This window comes from Podarcis liolepis (genome assembly GCF_965112155.1).
Source record: "Podarcis liolepis genome assembly, chromosome: 2".
NCBI classification, from domain to species: Eukaryota; Metazoa; Chordata; class Lepidosauria; order Squamata; family Lacertidae; genus Podarcis; species Podarcis liolepis.
The window spans coordinates 123,790,248-123,807,666 of NC_139555.1; the positions used below are offsets into that span (position 1 = coordinate 123,790,248).

Genomic DNA, 17,419 nt, shown 5'->3' on the forward strand with positions numbered 1-17,419 from the left:
GCGGGCATTTCTGGGGTGGGATGTGGTGCGAATCCAACCATTTATTTTTGGTGTTTTATATTCTCTGGTGCATTTTAGTTTTCCAACTGGCCAAAATCAAACAGCATTAGGGTTGAGCAGCCAGTTGAGCAGCAAACTCATAAAGCAGGTTGCTGCTGAAGGGTGCATGCGGTTTGTGTGTGTGTGTAGCTTCAGATGGAGCAGATGAAAGAACATAAGAAGAGTCCTGGTGGATCAGGCCCATGGCCCTTATAGTCCAGCATCCTGATCTCACAGTGGCCAACCAGATGTCCTCTGGGAAACCCCCAAGCAAGACCTGAGCATTATAGATTTTCTTCTCCTGGTCTACCCCCTCCAGGAGATGATGGGAAGAACAATGTGGATTATATGAAGCATCTGATGATGTCGTCAGAAACAGGCAAGAAGGAAGCAGGAAGAAAGATGTTTGGAAATTAAAGAAAACCAGGCAGGCATGAGAGGAAACAGCCAAAGAGTGGGAAGAAGAAATCCTCTACTTCTCAGGGTGCGGATGACAGAAACAGAACAAAAATGAGTCCAGTGTATATTAAAACACTTAGACACAACCCCGACTAAAGAGAAACTGATGGACTACGCAGAATTAGCAAAACTGACACATAAACTACGGGACAAGGACAACTGTGACTTTAAAGATGAATGGGAACCTTTTACAAAGTACTTAAAGAAACAACAAAGTGAATCGGACTCCTTGGCAGGTTTTGAATAAGCACTCACAAACTTTTTATTGACAATAACCAGTCAGATAAATTAAGGGTTCATACAATTCTGTAACATGCATTTGTAGAGAAATCAGAGACTGGAGCTGAGGGAAGTTGGGGGGGAGGGGGGTCATTTTATGGGGGGAAATCAAGGATGATATGTTTTAAGATAGTATGTTTTGTTTAAATTCTTAATAAAAATATTTTAAAAAACACACATTTAGACACATCAGAATTAAATACTCATTGCAGGATCCACACAGGGGAGAAACCATATAAATGCACGGAGTGTGGAAGGAGCTTCAGTGTGAGTGAGGAAGGTTTTAAAAGATTCACTGGAACATTGAGTTCTAGTGGACCTCCTTGCAGAAGAAATTCCATAACGCTGGAGCCACTGCAGAGGAGACCCTACACCACAGCCTTGTTAATTTCACAAAAGGAATAACGTCTTGGAGCCATCCTAGATAAAGATTTGGCCTTATCAGAAGCTATGGTTCTGGTCTAGATATCAGTGGGGACAGAACTTGTCTCCATTTCTAGTTCCTATTGTCAGATGTTTGCATCATTAGATGCTCTTTTGTATTCAGTTCAGGTCTGAATACAATAATGTAGCACTTGGGAAGGAAGATGCAGCCCAGAAGCCCAGCACTGGAAGCGAAGATAGAGAAGATCTGCACAGCCACCATGTACTTCCCCTTGGTGCTCAGGTAGGTGGGCACAAAGGACACCCAAACACTGCAGAAGACCAGCATGCTGAAGGTGATCAGCTTGGCTTCATTGAAGGCCCCAGGCAATTTCCGGGCAAAAAAAGCTACTGTGAAGCTGATGGCAGCCAGGAAGCCCATGTAGCCAAGGGCAATGTAAAACATGGCAACAGACCCTTCATTGCACTGCAGGGTGATCTCTCCAGGCTGGGAGTGCATGTCGGAATCTGGGAATGGTGGAAACATTCCAAGCCAGATGGTGCAGATGAGAACTTGGACAGTGGAACAGGAAATGACAATGGAGTTGGCCAAACTCTTCCCCAGCCATCTCCTCACCCTGTTTCCTGGCTTTGTGGCTAGGAAGGCTAAGACCACTGTGATGGTTTTGGCCAACACGGAAGAGACGGCAACTGAGAAGATGACACTGAAGGCAGATTGTCGGAGAAGGCAGGTCATCTTCCTTGGCCGCCCAATGAACAGGAAAGAGGACAAAAATGAAAACAGGAGGGAGACAAGAAGGATATAGGTGAGGTCTCGGTTGTTTGCTTTGACTATGGGAGTGTCTAGGAATTTAATGAAGATTCCTAACACAATCCCTGTGGTTAAGGACAAGAATAGGGTGAAGGAGGTCAGGAGGATCCCCAAAGACTCTTCATAGGTGATAATCTTAGGGACACATTGATCTTGATCTTTGTTTGGATGCTGATCTTCTGGACATTTGGTGCAGTGGTCTGCATCTGAAAAGAAAAGCAGTGAGTTCAGCATCATTCATATATCACTATTATCTCTGTTCTGTATTACATTCTGTTATGTTAAGAAGTCCTACATGCAACAGGAGAAGGAGTGAGAAGATGTGATGAGCCATTTAGTGTCCAGTAGGAGTTAGAATAATAGATTCATATAACTGAAGAGTTGGAAGGGACCCAGGTATCAACTGAGTCTCACCCCTTCAATGCAGGAACCACAGCTAAAGAACCTCTGGCAGATAGCCGTCCAGCCTCACTTCAACGGGAGGAAGGAGGCACCCCGACCCCATCAATGTGTACATAATCAGAAATGCTGGCGCTGACATATGAATCCCTTCTCTTTGCCTTCTCCAAGGGCTCCCCTCTTACCTTCCAGAGCAGCGATTGTCCCTTTCATGCACCGTGAGCAACTGTAGCAGCAAAAGGGTTGGCCTTCATGAATTACCTTGGTGTATCCCTGGCGACAGCTTTTGCTGCACCTTGAATGAGGCGGGGTCTGTTCATAAAAGGAAGGAAGTGGGTGGAGAAAGCGAACAGAGAAAAGTTTTTATCTTTCTCTTATAACAATAGAACTTGGGCACTAATATTTTAAATTTAAATTTTTTTAAATTTTAAATTTTAAAATTTTAAAATCTTATACCAGTACATATTTACACATCCAATTTAAATCACCAAATATTAATCTTGACCCCCTCCGCCCCCTTTCCTTATCACTGCATATCCAATTTAAATACATTTGTTATTTATCCTTTATACTCAAATTGTTTCACTGCTCGTTTTTAATTCAAGCCTGCTAGTGTTTTAAGTGGTTTGCAATAGTTCTTCAAATAGTCCTGAAATGTTCCCCATTCTAAATTAAGAATTCTCCGACTCCCGGAACTGTTCGAAAACCAAGGTGCGGCTTCCAATTGGCTGCAGGAGCTTCCTGCACTAAAGCGGAAGCTGTGGAAGCCGTGCTGGACATTTGGCTTCCGAAAAATGTTTGCAAACCAGAACACTCACTTCTGGGTTTGCGGTGTTCAGGAGCCGACTTGTTTGGGAGCCAAGCCGTTCAACAACCAAGGTACCACTGTATGGCTAAGACTATGGGAAAGCCTAGGTTGGCCAGTCAGTCTCTCTGTACATGAGTCAAGAGGCTGAAAGGAGATCCCATTGTTTGTTTGTACTGCTATTACTTGTCAGGAACGTCCTACACGTGAGTAGGAATCCGATAGAGACACATGCACGGCTAGCATGTTCTCTCTTTCCTGGTCGGTTGTTCGGGAGCTTCAAAAGCTTTCTCCAGCCCGAACATTACAGCAACCAAGAGGCATCAGCACACTTTAGGATCAGCAGAGTGTTAGCAGTCTGCGTGACAGACTCAGCAGCACAGCAATATTGGCTAAACTACTTTATTTACACATAATACACTTGGAGTGTTCTGACTTAGCTCCTTCCCCTTTCTCATCAGACAGCAAAGAGAAAGAACAAAGGACAACAGTCCCACATCACGGAACACAGTAATATAAACTTTCTGTCTCCGTCACTTCCCACAATGTGGAATGAAAACATACACTGTCATGTGATAAAACAATCCCATGACTGCAACACGGGGCAAGAATCCTAACATTACTATACTACTATATACCGTATTTTCCCCTCTATAAGACGCACCAGACCACAAGACGCACCTGGTTTTTGGAGGAGGAAAACAAGAAAAAAAATATATTCTGAATCTCAGAAGCCAGAACAGCAAGAGGGATCGCTGCGCAGTGAAAGAAGCAATCCCTCTTGCTGTTCTGGCTTCTGGGATAGCTGCACAGCCTGCATTCGCTCCATAAGACGCACACACATTTCCCCTTACTTTTTAGGAGGGAAGAAGTGAGTCTTATAGAGCAAAAAATACGGTATTTGTTTATACCCTGGCTTTTGCACCGGCAGGAACTCAAGGCGGCTTATAAAAAGATAAAATTGGACAACACAAGGCAAGGACGTTCATTGCATACCCTCCAACATTTCTCTGATGAAAATAGGGATGTCCTATTCCATGATGATGATGATAATGGTGGTGGTAGTACTAACAATAGTATTTATACCCCACCCAGTTGACTGGGCTGCCCAACATATATAAAAACATAATAAAACATCAAACATTAAAGATCTTCCCTATACAGGGCTGCCTTCGGATGGCTTCTAAAGATTGTCTAGTTATCTCTGGGGTTGGAGAACTCCATACCCTCCAAAATTTCACCCAAGGAAAATAGGGGTGTCCTAAGGAAAAGCGGGACATTCTGAGATCAAATCAGAAACTGGGGTGGCTTCTGTAAATCCAGGACTGTCCCTGGGAAATAGGGACACTATTGTGTCTGTCATTGTCCCCTTCACTTGTTGGCTTTGAGTTTCCAGTAAAAAAAAGAAAGAAAATTAAGTAGGTCTCACCTGGTTACACCACCCAGGCCACACAATGGCATCTGGATCTATAGCAAACGTTATTGTTGAGGGGTTGTGTCTCTCTGCACTCCCAACCTTCACTTTCTCAATTGATTTATTGGGGAGCACTAACACGTTCACAACATCGAAGGTGGCTGCCAGGTGTCCGTTCTCATCCAAGTGCAGCCCGTCTACGGAAGTATTGTCAAAGTGGAAGTTTCTCAGGAAAGGGTGAAGCTATTATGGCAAAGAAAACAGCAGCATTTGGTATTGCAAACCTGCCTTCTTGGACCTCCAAAATTTCTGAGCATCAATAAGCAAGCATGTTCTGGAACAGCGTTTCCCAAACTTGGGTCTCCAGAAGCTTTTGGACTACAGTGCCCATTGCCCATGACCACTGGTCCTGCTAGCTAGGGATGATGGGTGTTGTAGTCCAACAACAGCTGGAGACCCAAGTTTGGGAAACACTGTCCTAGAATATGAACAGCCCAGCATCCTGTTCTCCCATTGGCCAAACCAAGCCTGTCGGAAACCCACAAACAGTGTGAAGTAATGAGGTCCGGTATGCTTCCACTGCCACTGCTCAGCTTCTCTGGACTGTAGCAGAGTGTAGGCACACCATGTGCTTTGTGTTTGAGCATGCAGGAAAAGAGAGTCTGTACGCAGCTTCTTCACTAATCTAAGAAGCTTTATTATTTACAGCAGCAATAAATCAGAAACTCCAGAGACAGAAGAAGGAGAGTTTGGATTTGATATCCCGGTTTATCACTACCCTAAGGAGTCTCAAAGCGGTTAACATTCTCCTTTCCCTTCCTCCCCCACAACAAACACTCTGTGAGGTGAGTGGGGCTGAGAGACTTCAAAGAAGTGTGACTAGCCCAGGGTCACCCAGCAGCTGCAGGTGGAGGAGTGGGGAAGCGAACCCGGTTCACGAGATTACAAGTCTACCGCTCTTAACCACTACACCACACTGGCTCCCATCAGCATCTTGTCTACCATCTTGGTCAAAACTGAAAGGAGACTGAACACAAAGAACAGATTTCCATATGAGGGAAACCACTCCCCAGTGGGCAAGACGCTTACTCTGAGCTGTTTAAACCTGTAAGCTCCTCACAAACAGGACCGGAGCACACCTGCAATGCTCTCCACAGCAGGTATTTAGAAGCAGAACAGGGTCATCATGGCTTAGTAGCCATTGATAGGCTTCTCTGTGGACTTGTCTGTTTTTCTTTTGAAGCCATTCCAATTGGTGGCCACCACTGCCTTCTGTGGGAGTGAGTTCCATAGATTAACTATTGGTTGCATGAAGGAGTGCTTTCTTTTGTCTGACTCTCCCAGCGTGGCCCGTGGCCCTTCCCATCATGCAGAGAAGGGCAGAGTGAACTGGCGAGAACTCTTTGGTCCAGCCAAGCGTCCAAGGGGCAGCCTTTGGAATGCAGTGCCGCAGACAGCAATGGGGGCTGGTCAGTTAGAGCAAATGGGGCTCCAGCCCACCAACCTTCAGCCAGGCTCCCTGTGCGCATTTTTACTTTTAACCAATCCACTGGCCGGCATTGCCTCTCAGCTTCCTCCGCTTTGGAATGTTGCATTCGTAGAACTCATCTGAGGCGTTCACAAAGTAAAGGAAGGATTGAACTCTGATTAATAAAAATACACACAGAGGCTTGAACCAGCAAGACTCTGGGAAGGGTGCGTATAATAATCTCTGTCCCCTCGGCCCAGGTCGTTTTATTCACAAAAGAACTTTTTACAGAGTGTTCGTAAGAACCAATCAGATTTCTTCTGAGCATTTCAACAAACCCATGTGGGGACAAGTTAAACTAATTAAGCACACATATTTCTGGGATAAACAAAGAACAGAACTACAGAGGAGGACACCTGGCAACCCCAGAGGTGATAAACAAGCAATATACATGATAAGGAGGATGGCCAGGATGACAGTGATCATTATCACCTTAATGTGAAACCTGTTTCCTGGCCCTAAGATAACATCCTAAAATTAATATATCAGAAAGCTACTTCAAAGAAGCTTGCCCACTATCTTAGATGATCCAGGACGCCTGCCTGGCGAAGCAACTGGCAGTGTACGTGACTTGACTTGTCAAGCAAGAGAGATGGGCAGTAGAGGAAATGGCCAGAGATGCAGAGGGTTGTGGGATTTGATCAGAAATTATTGTCAATGTATCAAACCCAGTCAACACAATGCATTAATCGTGGACACAATGGCTTGATGCATATTTTATAATTCCTTATAGTAATCCCACCTGACCCCACACTCTGGATATTTGCACTCCTACACTCATCGAGGAAGAGGATGGGGACGAAACATTCATTTGACTATGCCTGCCATTTACCCCCCTGCCTCCTGCCTTATGAGGTCCAATGACCACAGCTAAGGAGGAAATGATGCTCATTGGAAGAACTTTGGACCCTCACTAACTCTCAGCCTATTGGGGATGGAGGAGAAATTCAATTTCAGTTTGTGATCAAAGATGAATTTATCAAATCAAAAACAATAAGAGAACCGGAGCAGAGCCAGCCTTCCAAATCTGCACTAAGCCCAATTTCGCAATGCGGTTCTTCCAACCAAACAACATTCATGAACATTTGTATATTAGGGGGAAATGTGCCATATCCATGAAAATAGCATACAACGTGTTAATTTAGGAGCACTTGCTTCCAGATTTGTGTACATTAATCAAAACCGCATACAAAAATGTGTTTATTAGAAGAAATTCACACTAAATTGCTGAAGAATTTTCATGATGTTTTCATCAGGTTTCATGAGCAACAACAACAACAACAACTGTTGCCCAGCCTCTTCTGGGAAAGAAAAAAAACTTAAACACGTAGCAGAACTCCCAAAAAATAGACCTTTTACTTGCTACTGAAGGCAAATGAGCATAATGGTCACAAATCAAGTACATTCAGGACTGGCACAGTTCATAAAAAGCCAGTTGAAGCACTTACAAAAACTTATAAACTAAGCATACACTATACAGAACATCACACCAGGAGGAAGAGAGATAGAAAGGGAAAGTAAGACCCAGGCTCCTTCTGGCCCATATTTATAGTCAATATGACCTTAATTGGAAGAGATAAGAAAACCAGTTCAAGCCAGCTGTACTCAGATTCTCTGAAGGTATAACCCAAACAACCATGAAGCTTCTTTTGTACAGAGAAGCTTCCAGAAGCTTCCAGAAACCTCTTGAATGAATTAGAATAGGAAAGATTACTACACATCAGATCAGTACTTTCTGCACTAAGAAAAGCAAACTGACAATAACAACAACATTTTTATTATCTGCACCCTGCCCATCTGTCTGAGTTGTCCCAGCCACTCTGTGCAGTTTCCAGCATATGCAAAAACATAAAACATTAAACATTGAAAACTTCCCTATAGAGGGCTGCTAAATGTTGCTAAAGAAAGGCAGACAACCTAACTTGTGAGGAACACAAATGGAAGAAGAAGAAGAAGAAGAAGAAGAAGAAGAAGAAGAAGAAGAAGAAGAAGAAGAAGAGTAGTAGTAGTAGTAGTAGTAGTAGTAGTAGTAGTTTGGATTTGATATCCCGGTTTATCACTACCCTAAGGAGTCTGAAAGCGGCTAACATTCTCCTTTCCCTTCCTCCCCCACAACAAACACTCTGTGAGGTGAGTGGGGCTGAGAGACTTCAGAGAAGTGTGACTAGCCCAAGGTCACCCAGCAGCTGCATGTGGAGGAGCGGAGACGCGAACCCGGTTCACCAGATTACGAGACTACCGCTCTTAACCACTACACCACACTGGCTCCCATAGAATCAAGGTACAGTGGTGCCTCGCAAGACGAAAAGAATCTGTTCTGTGATTCTCTTCGTCTAGCGGTTTTTTCGTCTTGCGAAGCAAGCCCATTGACGGATTAGCGGATTAGCGCTATTAGCGGCTTTTAGCGGCTTCTAGCGGCTTATCTGCTGATCGGATCAGCTGCTAAGCGGCTTAGCGGCTTAGAAAAAGGGGGGGGGGGAGAAAAAAAACCAGCAGGAACTCGCAAGACATTGTCGTCTTGCGAAGCAAGCCCATAGGAGATTCGTTTTGCGAAGCACCTCCAAAACGGAAAACCCTTTCATCTAGCGGGTTTTCCGTCTTGCGAGGCATTCGTCTTGCGGGGCACCACTGTATTAAATGAACTGGCAATAATGTTAGCAGTGAAGGAGAAAAGAATACCTGCCATGGCTGTACCCTTTGGAAGACCAAGTCGCTTCCACCTCCCCTCACCATCCTCCGGGATCTGGACGCAAATGTAGCCCTTAAGGCTAGCACCAGAGCCCGGACCAAACTGTAAATCATGTAGCTGTCCAGGGTCAAGCTGCCTTCATCAACCTCCGGATAAATGCTCTCCTTCTTCTCGACGCATCTCATTTGACCTCTCACCGTCAATGCATACTTCAAATGAAAGCAACGAAATCCTTTCTTATCAAACCGCGGTTTGACGTTTTCATACCTCGTCCCCTTTTTGAACTGCATTAGGAAGGCCAGTGAAGTGTGGATGTTTTGCATCTCAAACATGCGGTAAAGAGCACTCAGGTTGATGTCCTGCAAAGCCGTCATGATCCAAACTTTACCTGCTGTGGGCTGCTTGCTCCTCACAGCCCGGAATATGACGTAAGCTAAACCGAAAACAGATTGAGAGTCCCCAGAGAAAATGGCGACGTTGACTTGCCTCTGCATGAGGAACGCAATCATGGGGGAAATGTTTCTGTACAAAACGAGTGCTGGGATTTTTTCCGAGAAGGCCACGCAGATCCCCTCCCTCGCCAGCACTTCTGTCAAAGTCCTCATAAGCCTCTCTCCGTTGTCATTTTCTGGAACTACGAGGCCAACCCACCTCCATCCAAAATGCTGCAGGAGTTTGGCAATGCCCAAGTATTTGGTCTCAGCGCTTGGGACCATCCGGTAGACAAAAGGGAGCTGAGATTTGTCTTTCAGAACAGGAGAAACAAAATCGTAGCTGACCTGTGGAGAAAAGAAAGGTTTTGAATCTCAGGATAAAGCCGAGGTGTTTGCAAACCTAAAATATCACAACTAGCTATTGAAATGGCTGTTGTCATTTATTGTGTGTGTGTGTGTGTGTGTGTGTGTGTGTGTGTGTGTGATTTTGCAATCAAAATCCTACACTATGCATTAACATCTGCTTCACATGTGGTTATACTTCTTAAAAAAGCAGCCTTAGAAATACAGGGTGTCAGTACATAATCTGCTCAATCCTGTCTGGAAGTCTGTTCAACTTCCAAAACGTTCGCAAACCAAGGTGTCGCTTCTGATTGGATGATTGGCCCCAGAAACAATGGCAGCAGCCAAAACAGAAGTACGGCTTCCGAAAAACGTTCTCAAACCGGAACACTTACTTCCAGTTTTGCTGTATTTGGGAGCTGATTTGTTCGTCAACTAAGCTGTTCAGGAACCAAGGTATCACAGTACCAGCCACACTCCCCATTTCCTACCTGTGGGGTTTTGTAGATGCTCAACATATTTGAAATCTGGCCAGAGATTTCAGAGTCAGCCCCTTCGAGGACAGCCAGCAGGTTATTCCGCCTTCCGCAGCCGTAGTTTGGGATGTTTGCTTGCCCAGTAGAGAGAAGGTCTATTGTAGCATCATAAGTCGTCCTTGCATCAAAGTAGTTTTCGTAGATGTTGTAGCCCAGAGTGACGTTGAGCAGGAGCCCAGGATCCCTGCTGACTCTCTGAGTGGAAAATATGAAGGGCAGGAGCTGCCTGAACTGCACGTTTGATAACCTGCAACAAAATTTGTGTCCCACATTTAATGACCATCCAGCTAGACGAATACCCACAGCATTCAGCCTGGCTCTGACTGTTAACTGTCTCTCACTTTGCTGGTGTTTGAAGCGCATTCTGTCTGTGACATCATTCACTGATGTCACAATGATACCTCTGCATTTATCCATGGTAACGTCACTGGCCAACAAACTCCAGCAACTAGGTCACCAGCAACCTGGCTCTCCAGCAAACTTAATGTTTTAGTTCATAGCCTGAGCATGAAGAAGAATACAGAGATCATCAAGGGGGTTAGGCTGAGTGTTTACCAGTGTGCGGATGATACCCAGCTCTACCTCTCTTTTAAATCAGGACCAGTGAAGGGAGTGAAGGTCCTGTGTGAGTATCTGGAGATGGTTGGAGGATGTATGGCGGCCAACGGGTTGAAGTTGAATCCTGACAATCCTGTTTTTGGAGGGACAGGAGGTGGGCTGGTATGGAGGACTCCCTGGTCCTGAACAGAGTAACGGTGCCCCTGAAGGACCAGGTGTGCAGCCTGGGAGTCATTCTGGACTCACAGCTACTCATGGAGGCGCAGGTCAATTCTGATCTGCTACACAGGTTGAGACTGTCTTGCCAGAGTAGTGCATGCTCTAGTTACCTCCCACTTGAACTACTGCAATGCACTCTACATGGAGCTACCTTTGAAGGTGACCTGGAAACTACAACTAATCCAGAATGCGGCAGCTGGACTGGTGACTGGGAGCGGCCGCCGAGACCACATAACATAAGATCTACGTTGGCTCCCAGTACGTTTCTGGGCAAAATTCAAAGTGTTGGTGCTGACCTTTAAAGCCCTAAATGGCCTTGACTCAGTATACCTGAAGGAGCGTCTCCACCCCCATCGTTCAGCCCGGACACTGAGGTCCAGCTCCGAGGGCCTTCTGGCGGTTCCCTCATTGCGAGAAGTGAGGTTACAGGGAACCAGGCAGAGGGCCTTCTCGGTAGTGGCGCCCGCCCTGTGGAACACCCTCCCATCAGATGTCAAGGAAATAAACAACTATCTGACTTTTAGAAGGCATCTGAAGGCAGCCCCGTTTAGGGAAGCTTTTAATATTTGATGAATTATTGTATTTTAATATTTTGCTGGAAGCCGCCTAGTGTGGCTGGGGATGTTGGAATCCATGGTTTATGTGCAGCTTTGCAAATTAGTGTCTCCGCAGCCTGGGAAGACAGAGCATGAAAGGAATCTGCCTAGAGATAAGGAGACCCAGCAACAGCTCTGTGATTGGCTGAGGTCCCTCAGATAGGCAGCATGACCTATGACACTGCTTGTTAGAATGGTTAGTGTTGGTGAGTGTTGAGTTGGTTAGTGTTGAGGAGTTCCTGAGAGTGAAGAAGTTGTGTTGCAAATAGTAACTTGTAGATAGACTTGTATGTTTGCTGCTGTATATAATAAACTACAAGAATCAAGTTGCTAGTCGTCAGCCTTGTTCCTGATTGTTGTCTTGACTGAGAAATCTCAAGAGTTGCCTAAAAACGCTGCAGTACTCTGCTATACTCTGCTAAGCTGTGCAACAGGCAAAAGCACTTCAAAAGCTCACCAGGGGAAACCCAGCCAGCTGGGAGGGGTATAAATAATATATCATCATCATCATCATCATCATCATCATCATTCAATGACAACACCAGTCAGTAAAGCGACATATATTGTATGCCATATGAGTTTGATTGATCAATTGAGTTTACTTCTGCACTGCTATTTTTCTAGAAAAAGAGGTGTCTTCAGTCACCATGAACGCTTCCCTTATTCTCTTATAATGGCAATGGCACCCACTTGAAAGGAGCCGTGACTGAGTTCCGGCAAGCTCCGGCTGATAAAAATGCCATGTTTATATGTCATTTTCCCACAATGAGCTGTGCCCAAAGCTGCTTACAGCCAACATTCAAAACATCAAAATACAAATATATACAAAATACAGAGCATGCCAGCAAATTGAAAAACTGCCAAAAAGCTGAAGGATTTTGAAGAGATAAGGGATTTATTAACTGGCGACAATTTCATCAATTAAATGCTATTTTCAAGACAGATAAAAAGAGGGGTTTCAGTCATGAGACCTCAAGATTTGAAAAAGATTTGTTGGAAAATAATAATAAAAAACTGTTGAAAATGTATGAATTGCTTTTGGAATGGCATACAAAGGATGAACAAATTAAATATGTAATGATACACTGAGTAAGGGATTTGGGGACACAATATCCAACTTTCAGATTGGGAAAGGTTATGGAAAACTGATTTGAAATTCTCGGTGTGTTGTACACTGAAAGAAAACTGTATGAAAATGATGTACAGATGGTATTTGACTCCCTGTAAGTTAGCAAAATAGTATAAGACATGTACAAATATCTGTTGGAAATATAAAGAAAAAGAAGGCACCTTTTATTATATGTGGTGGTCTTGTGAGGTAATAAAGGCATTCTGGGAAATGATATAGTCCAACCCCTTGCCATGCATTTTTTACAATTTTTACATTTTTGCTTTGTGTTTTTTAAAGCTGTGAACCATCATGAGATCTTCAGGCGAAGGCTGGGCATACAAATTTAAGTAAAAGTAACGATGATGATGATGATGATGATATTATTTTAATTTAGGTATTTTGTGGTTTTAGTATATTCTGATTTTAACCTGTGAACTGCCCTGAGACCTGCTATGATTGTGCTCCCTGTCTAAAAGGGACCATCTCCACTGTGGAAGGCAAGTGAGAGAAGCAATAATCTTTTTGTAATCTTGTCTAAAACAGTATCATTTTATTTCTCCCCAGCCCCAATAAAACCTTTACCCAAGGTAGGGATATCTGCTTTGCATGCAACAGATTGCCAATTCAAGTCATAGTATCTCCCGCTGGGGCTTCGAATGTCCCTTGCTTGAGACCCTGGGTACTGAAGTCACTCATCTTCCTTTCAGATGCAGACCACTGCACCAAATGTCCGGAAGATCAGCACTCAAACAAGGACCGAAATCAATGTGTTCCCAAGATTATCACTTTCCTGTCCTATGAAGACTATTTGGGGATTCTCTTGTCTTCCTTTACCTTATTATTCTCCTTAATCACATGCTTGGTGTTAGGAATTTTCATCAAATACTCAAGAACTCCCATAGTCAAAGCCAACAACAGGGACCTTTCCTACATCCTCCTTGTATCCCTCTTGCTCTCCTTTTTGTCCTCCTTGCTCTTCATTGGCCAGCCAAGAAAAGCCACCTGTCTTCTCCAACAAATTGCATTTGTCCTCATCTTCTCAGTTGCTGTCTCTTCTTTGTTGGCCAAAACCATTACCGTTGTGCTGGCTTTTCTGGCCACAAAGCCAGGGAACAGGGTGAAGAAATGGCTGGGCAAGACTCTGGCTAATGCTGTTGTCCTTTCATGTTCCAGTGTCCAAGTTCTCATCTGCACCCTCTGGCTGGGGACCTCTCCCCCATTCCCAGACTCAGACATGCACTCCCAACTTGCAGAGATTATCCTGCAATGTAATGTAGGGTCTGCTGCCATGTTTTATGGTGCCCTTGGCTACATGGGTTTCCTGGCTGCCATCTGCTTCACGGTGGCTTTCCTAGCCAGGAAGCTGCCAGGGTCCTTCAATGAGGCCAAGCTGATCACCTTCAGCATGCTGGTCTTCTGCAGTGTTTGGGTGTCCTTTGTTCCCACCTACCTGAGCACCAAGGGGAAATACATGGTAGCCATGCAGGTCTTCTCTATGTTGGCCTCCAGTGCTGGGCTTCTGGGCTGCATCTTCCTTCCCAAGTGCTACATTATTTTACTCAGGCCTGAACTGAATACAAAGGAGCATCTGACGACAAAAAGTAAAGATGCCATCTGATTCTTTGTACATTCTTTTCCATTGTAGGGATCTGTGAACAGAAAGGCAATAACAAAATCCAGCCACTAAGCTGGTCTAAAATGAAATATTCAAATGTCAAAAAACTTTGTCAGGAGAGGATACGAGGTGATGGGGAGAGATACAAATACTCTGAAATAAAATATTCGACTGGCACAGGAGGCTTCAAGTGCATAAAAAAAGTCCATCAGGCAGCAGAGGTTCATCATATCAGGCCCCAAAATGTCCTGAAAAAATAGCTTGATCCTGGCTTATCTGGTGAACATAGAATCATAGAATTATGGAAGTGTAGAGTTTGAAGAGGGATCCCAAGGGGCATATATTTCAACCCTCTTCAATGCAGGAATCTCAACCATGCATTCATGACAGATGGTCATCCAAACTCTGATTAAAAACCTCCAAGGAAGGAAAGTCCACAATCTCCCAAGGGGGACTATTCAAACAGCTCTTGTTGTCAGAAACTTTTTCCTGAAGTTTAGTCTCCTTTCTTTTAACTTGAAGCCATTGATTCAAGTCCTACCCTCTAGAGCATCAGAAAACAGATTGTGATGTTTTCTTTTAGCTCTGCAGCTGCTGCTCAAGCTCCACAGTGATTCCAGAGAGGGTTATTCCCCACATACCTATCATAATCATAGTGATTTATTCCTTGGCAAAACTCAAGCAATGTACCCACTTTTGACACAAAGAACAGATATTTCAGAAATGAAAGCTTGAAATGCCTGCTGCATTTTTAAAGACGTCTTGTGCCATCGAGGGCTTTGACTTATCTTCCAGGCAGGCAGGGATTCTGCCAGTGTGAAAGCTTCGTATCCTCCTTTTCCTCACATTTTCTCTGGTGCTTCGGTCTTGTTGGAGACTTTGGGCTTCATCTAATTCGCTTCTTGCTAAGTTGAGAGCAGTGACAACAGACGTAATGACAGGAGGCAGACACAGAGTGAGGCTCTTATTGATGTTGCTGCTGCTGCTGCTGCTGCTGCTGCTGCTTCCCTGTGCAGCTTCTAGTATGCGGAAAGCAAAATGCCCATTGAACCTGAGAAGGGACCATCCAGATGCAATGAATTATTACGAGCCAGGAGACCACCTCATAAGCGGGGTCATATCTACATTACGAATTCTGCATACTGGATACCATTTCCTTGCCACCCCTTTCATTTACAATATAAGGTACGCTGCATTTCCCCATGCAATTTCTGCACAGCAGACAAAACTGTGATTGATGGGTAGGCATATATACATAGCATATTTTTTAATACGGTTGTGCTTAGCTGTGATTGCCCAAGCCTCTAATGCTTATATGCCAGGGACAAGTCCTGCTTTCTAGAACTTGCCCAGTGAGGACACAAAATGCATAGGCATTGCTTCCCTCCTTACTTTTTTCCACTGGAAAAAAAAAAGCCAAATTGATGGTGAATCATGAAGATCCAGAGATCATCTGCGTCCCAATTCTTGACTTGGGAAATGTGAAGATGGCCTGATATGCACTCCTCTGAAAGGAGCAGGACTATAACTATTAAATTGTCACAATCTATCTATCAAGTTAACATATAATCACGTTGAATTGAGTCTAGAAATTAACTGGCAGCCAATACAGTTCACCTGCCCTGGGACATTAGGGTGCAAGGTAGGTACTAAATAGGATAAGAACAGCAATAACAATTAGATGCAGGAATTATATGACTGGTAAAGATCTCTATTTTACATCTCCTCTTCTTTTTTAAAAAATAAAGAAACAAACTCTTACAATCTACCACTCCCCTTGAACTAGTGCCCTGTCCTTTTACAAACTTTTGCTCATTATATTTGAGGGTGGTATTCACTCCCTGCTTCCAGCACTTAAGTGCTCAAATATGCTTCTATCTCCCTTTAACTGGCAAACAGCCGTTCACCTTCCAACAAACTCACAAATGACTGATTATGTGATGTGGATGTTCTGTTTTGCTTCATTCTTGTGGCTGCAATTTCTTATAGGATTAAGAAAGCAGGGACTTGTTACTTTTCACTGAACGGAGACTGACATTAGGCTTCATGCTTTGTTGCAGGTCAGCAGATATGGTACCCTACTGGTATCGCCTGTCCTTCATGATTGCCATCCATGAGATTAATCAGGATCCCAGGATCTTACCCAACATCACCCTGGGCTATGACATCTATGACAATTATTTCAATGCAAGGATGACCTATGATGCCACGCTAGATCTGCTGTCTCCTGGGAGGGCCAATGTCCCAAACTACCACTGCGGAAGAGAGAAGAAGCCCTTGGTTTTCATTGAAGGGGTCAACTCTGACACCTCACTCCAGATTTCAACTATGCTGGGAACCTACAAAATCCCCCAGGTATGAACACACTAGCATGGGCAACATACAGAGAACAGCAACCTCCCTTAACAGGAAACAAACTATGAGACTCACTCCCAGAGGAGGCAGTGAAGGTTTTAAGAGAGGATTAAACCAATTCATGAAGGCAAGGGCTATCGATGGCTGCTAGGCATGATGACTGTGATCTACATCTCTAGTTGGAGGCACCAATGCTTCTGGGTGCTGAGTTGCTGGGAATCACACGAGGGCAGAGTGCATTTGTGCTCATGCTGTGCTTGCTGGTTTCCTACAATCACCTGGCTGGCCACTGTGTGAACAGGATGCTGGGCTAGATGAGCCGTTGGCCTGATCCAGGAGGTTCTCCTTATGTTGAAGGATTTGTCCTGCTGGGTGAAGAAGGGTTTCACAAACAGGGTCACCATCAGAGCAGTCTAAGGGGTGAACATTGGCTCATGGGAGTTGGAGGTGAATATCATCTGGAGGGCATCACTTTGGGAACCCCTGGCCTATATGGTAAAGGAATGTTTCCTCTCAAAGAGCAAACAGCTTTGTGAAATGTTTGTGAATTTTAAATCTGGAAAACAGTCTAGGAAAAATGGGACAGATTCCCACGCCACTAGTCACTGGTTGAGTACTGCCCTAAAACCTCTTAATCCCAGAACAGCCCCAACAGAAGCCATCTCTCTTAAAACAAATTCTGCTGTTTTTCATTACTTGTTCTTATGAATGTGGGTTCTTGCTGTTCTAACTGTGCAACTTTAAAAGGACAGCAGATAAGATCTAGGGTCTAAATCTAGCAATGTTCTAGCAAACGATTGTGTGGTTATGCATGAATTATTGTCCAAGTCCCATTTCCTCAAAAAG

The 17,419-nt window shown here is 44.3% G+C and overlaps 1 protein-coding gene across 1 annotated transcript; it reads right to left on the bottom strand.

The window, feature by feature from the left end:
* Positions 1 to 74: 74 nt before the first annotated feature.
* Positions 75 to 10,536, bottom strand: LOC310699294 (vomeronasal type-2 receptor 26-like; the record flags this gene model as incomplete). Its single annotated transcript, XM_083486941.1, has 6 exons — positions 75 to 86; positions 1,472 to 2,178; positions 2,557 to 2,683; positions 4,606 to 4,833; positions 8,798 to 9,586; positions 10,075 to 10,536. The coding sequence occupies 6 exons, from the start codon at positions 10,534 to 10,536 to the stop codon at positions 75 to 77; spliced, it is 2,325 nt and encodes a 774-aa protein (XP_083343067.1).
* Positions 10,537 to 17,419: the final 6,883 nt, after the last annotated feature.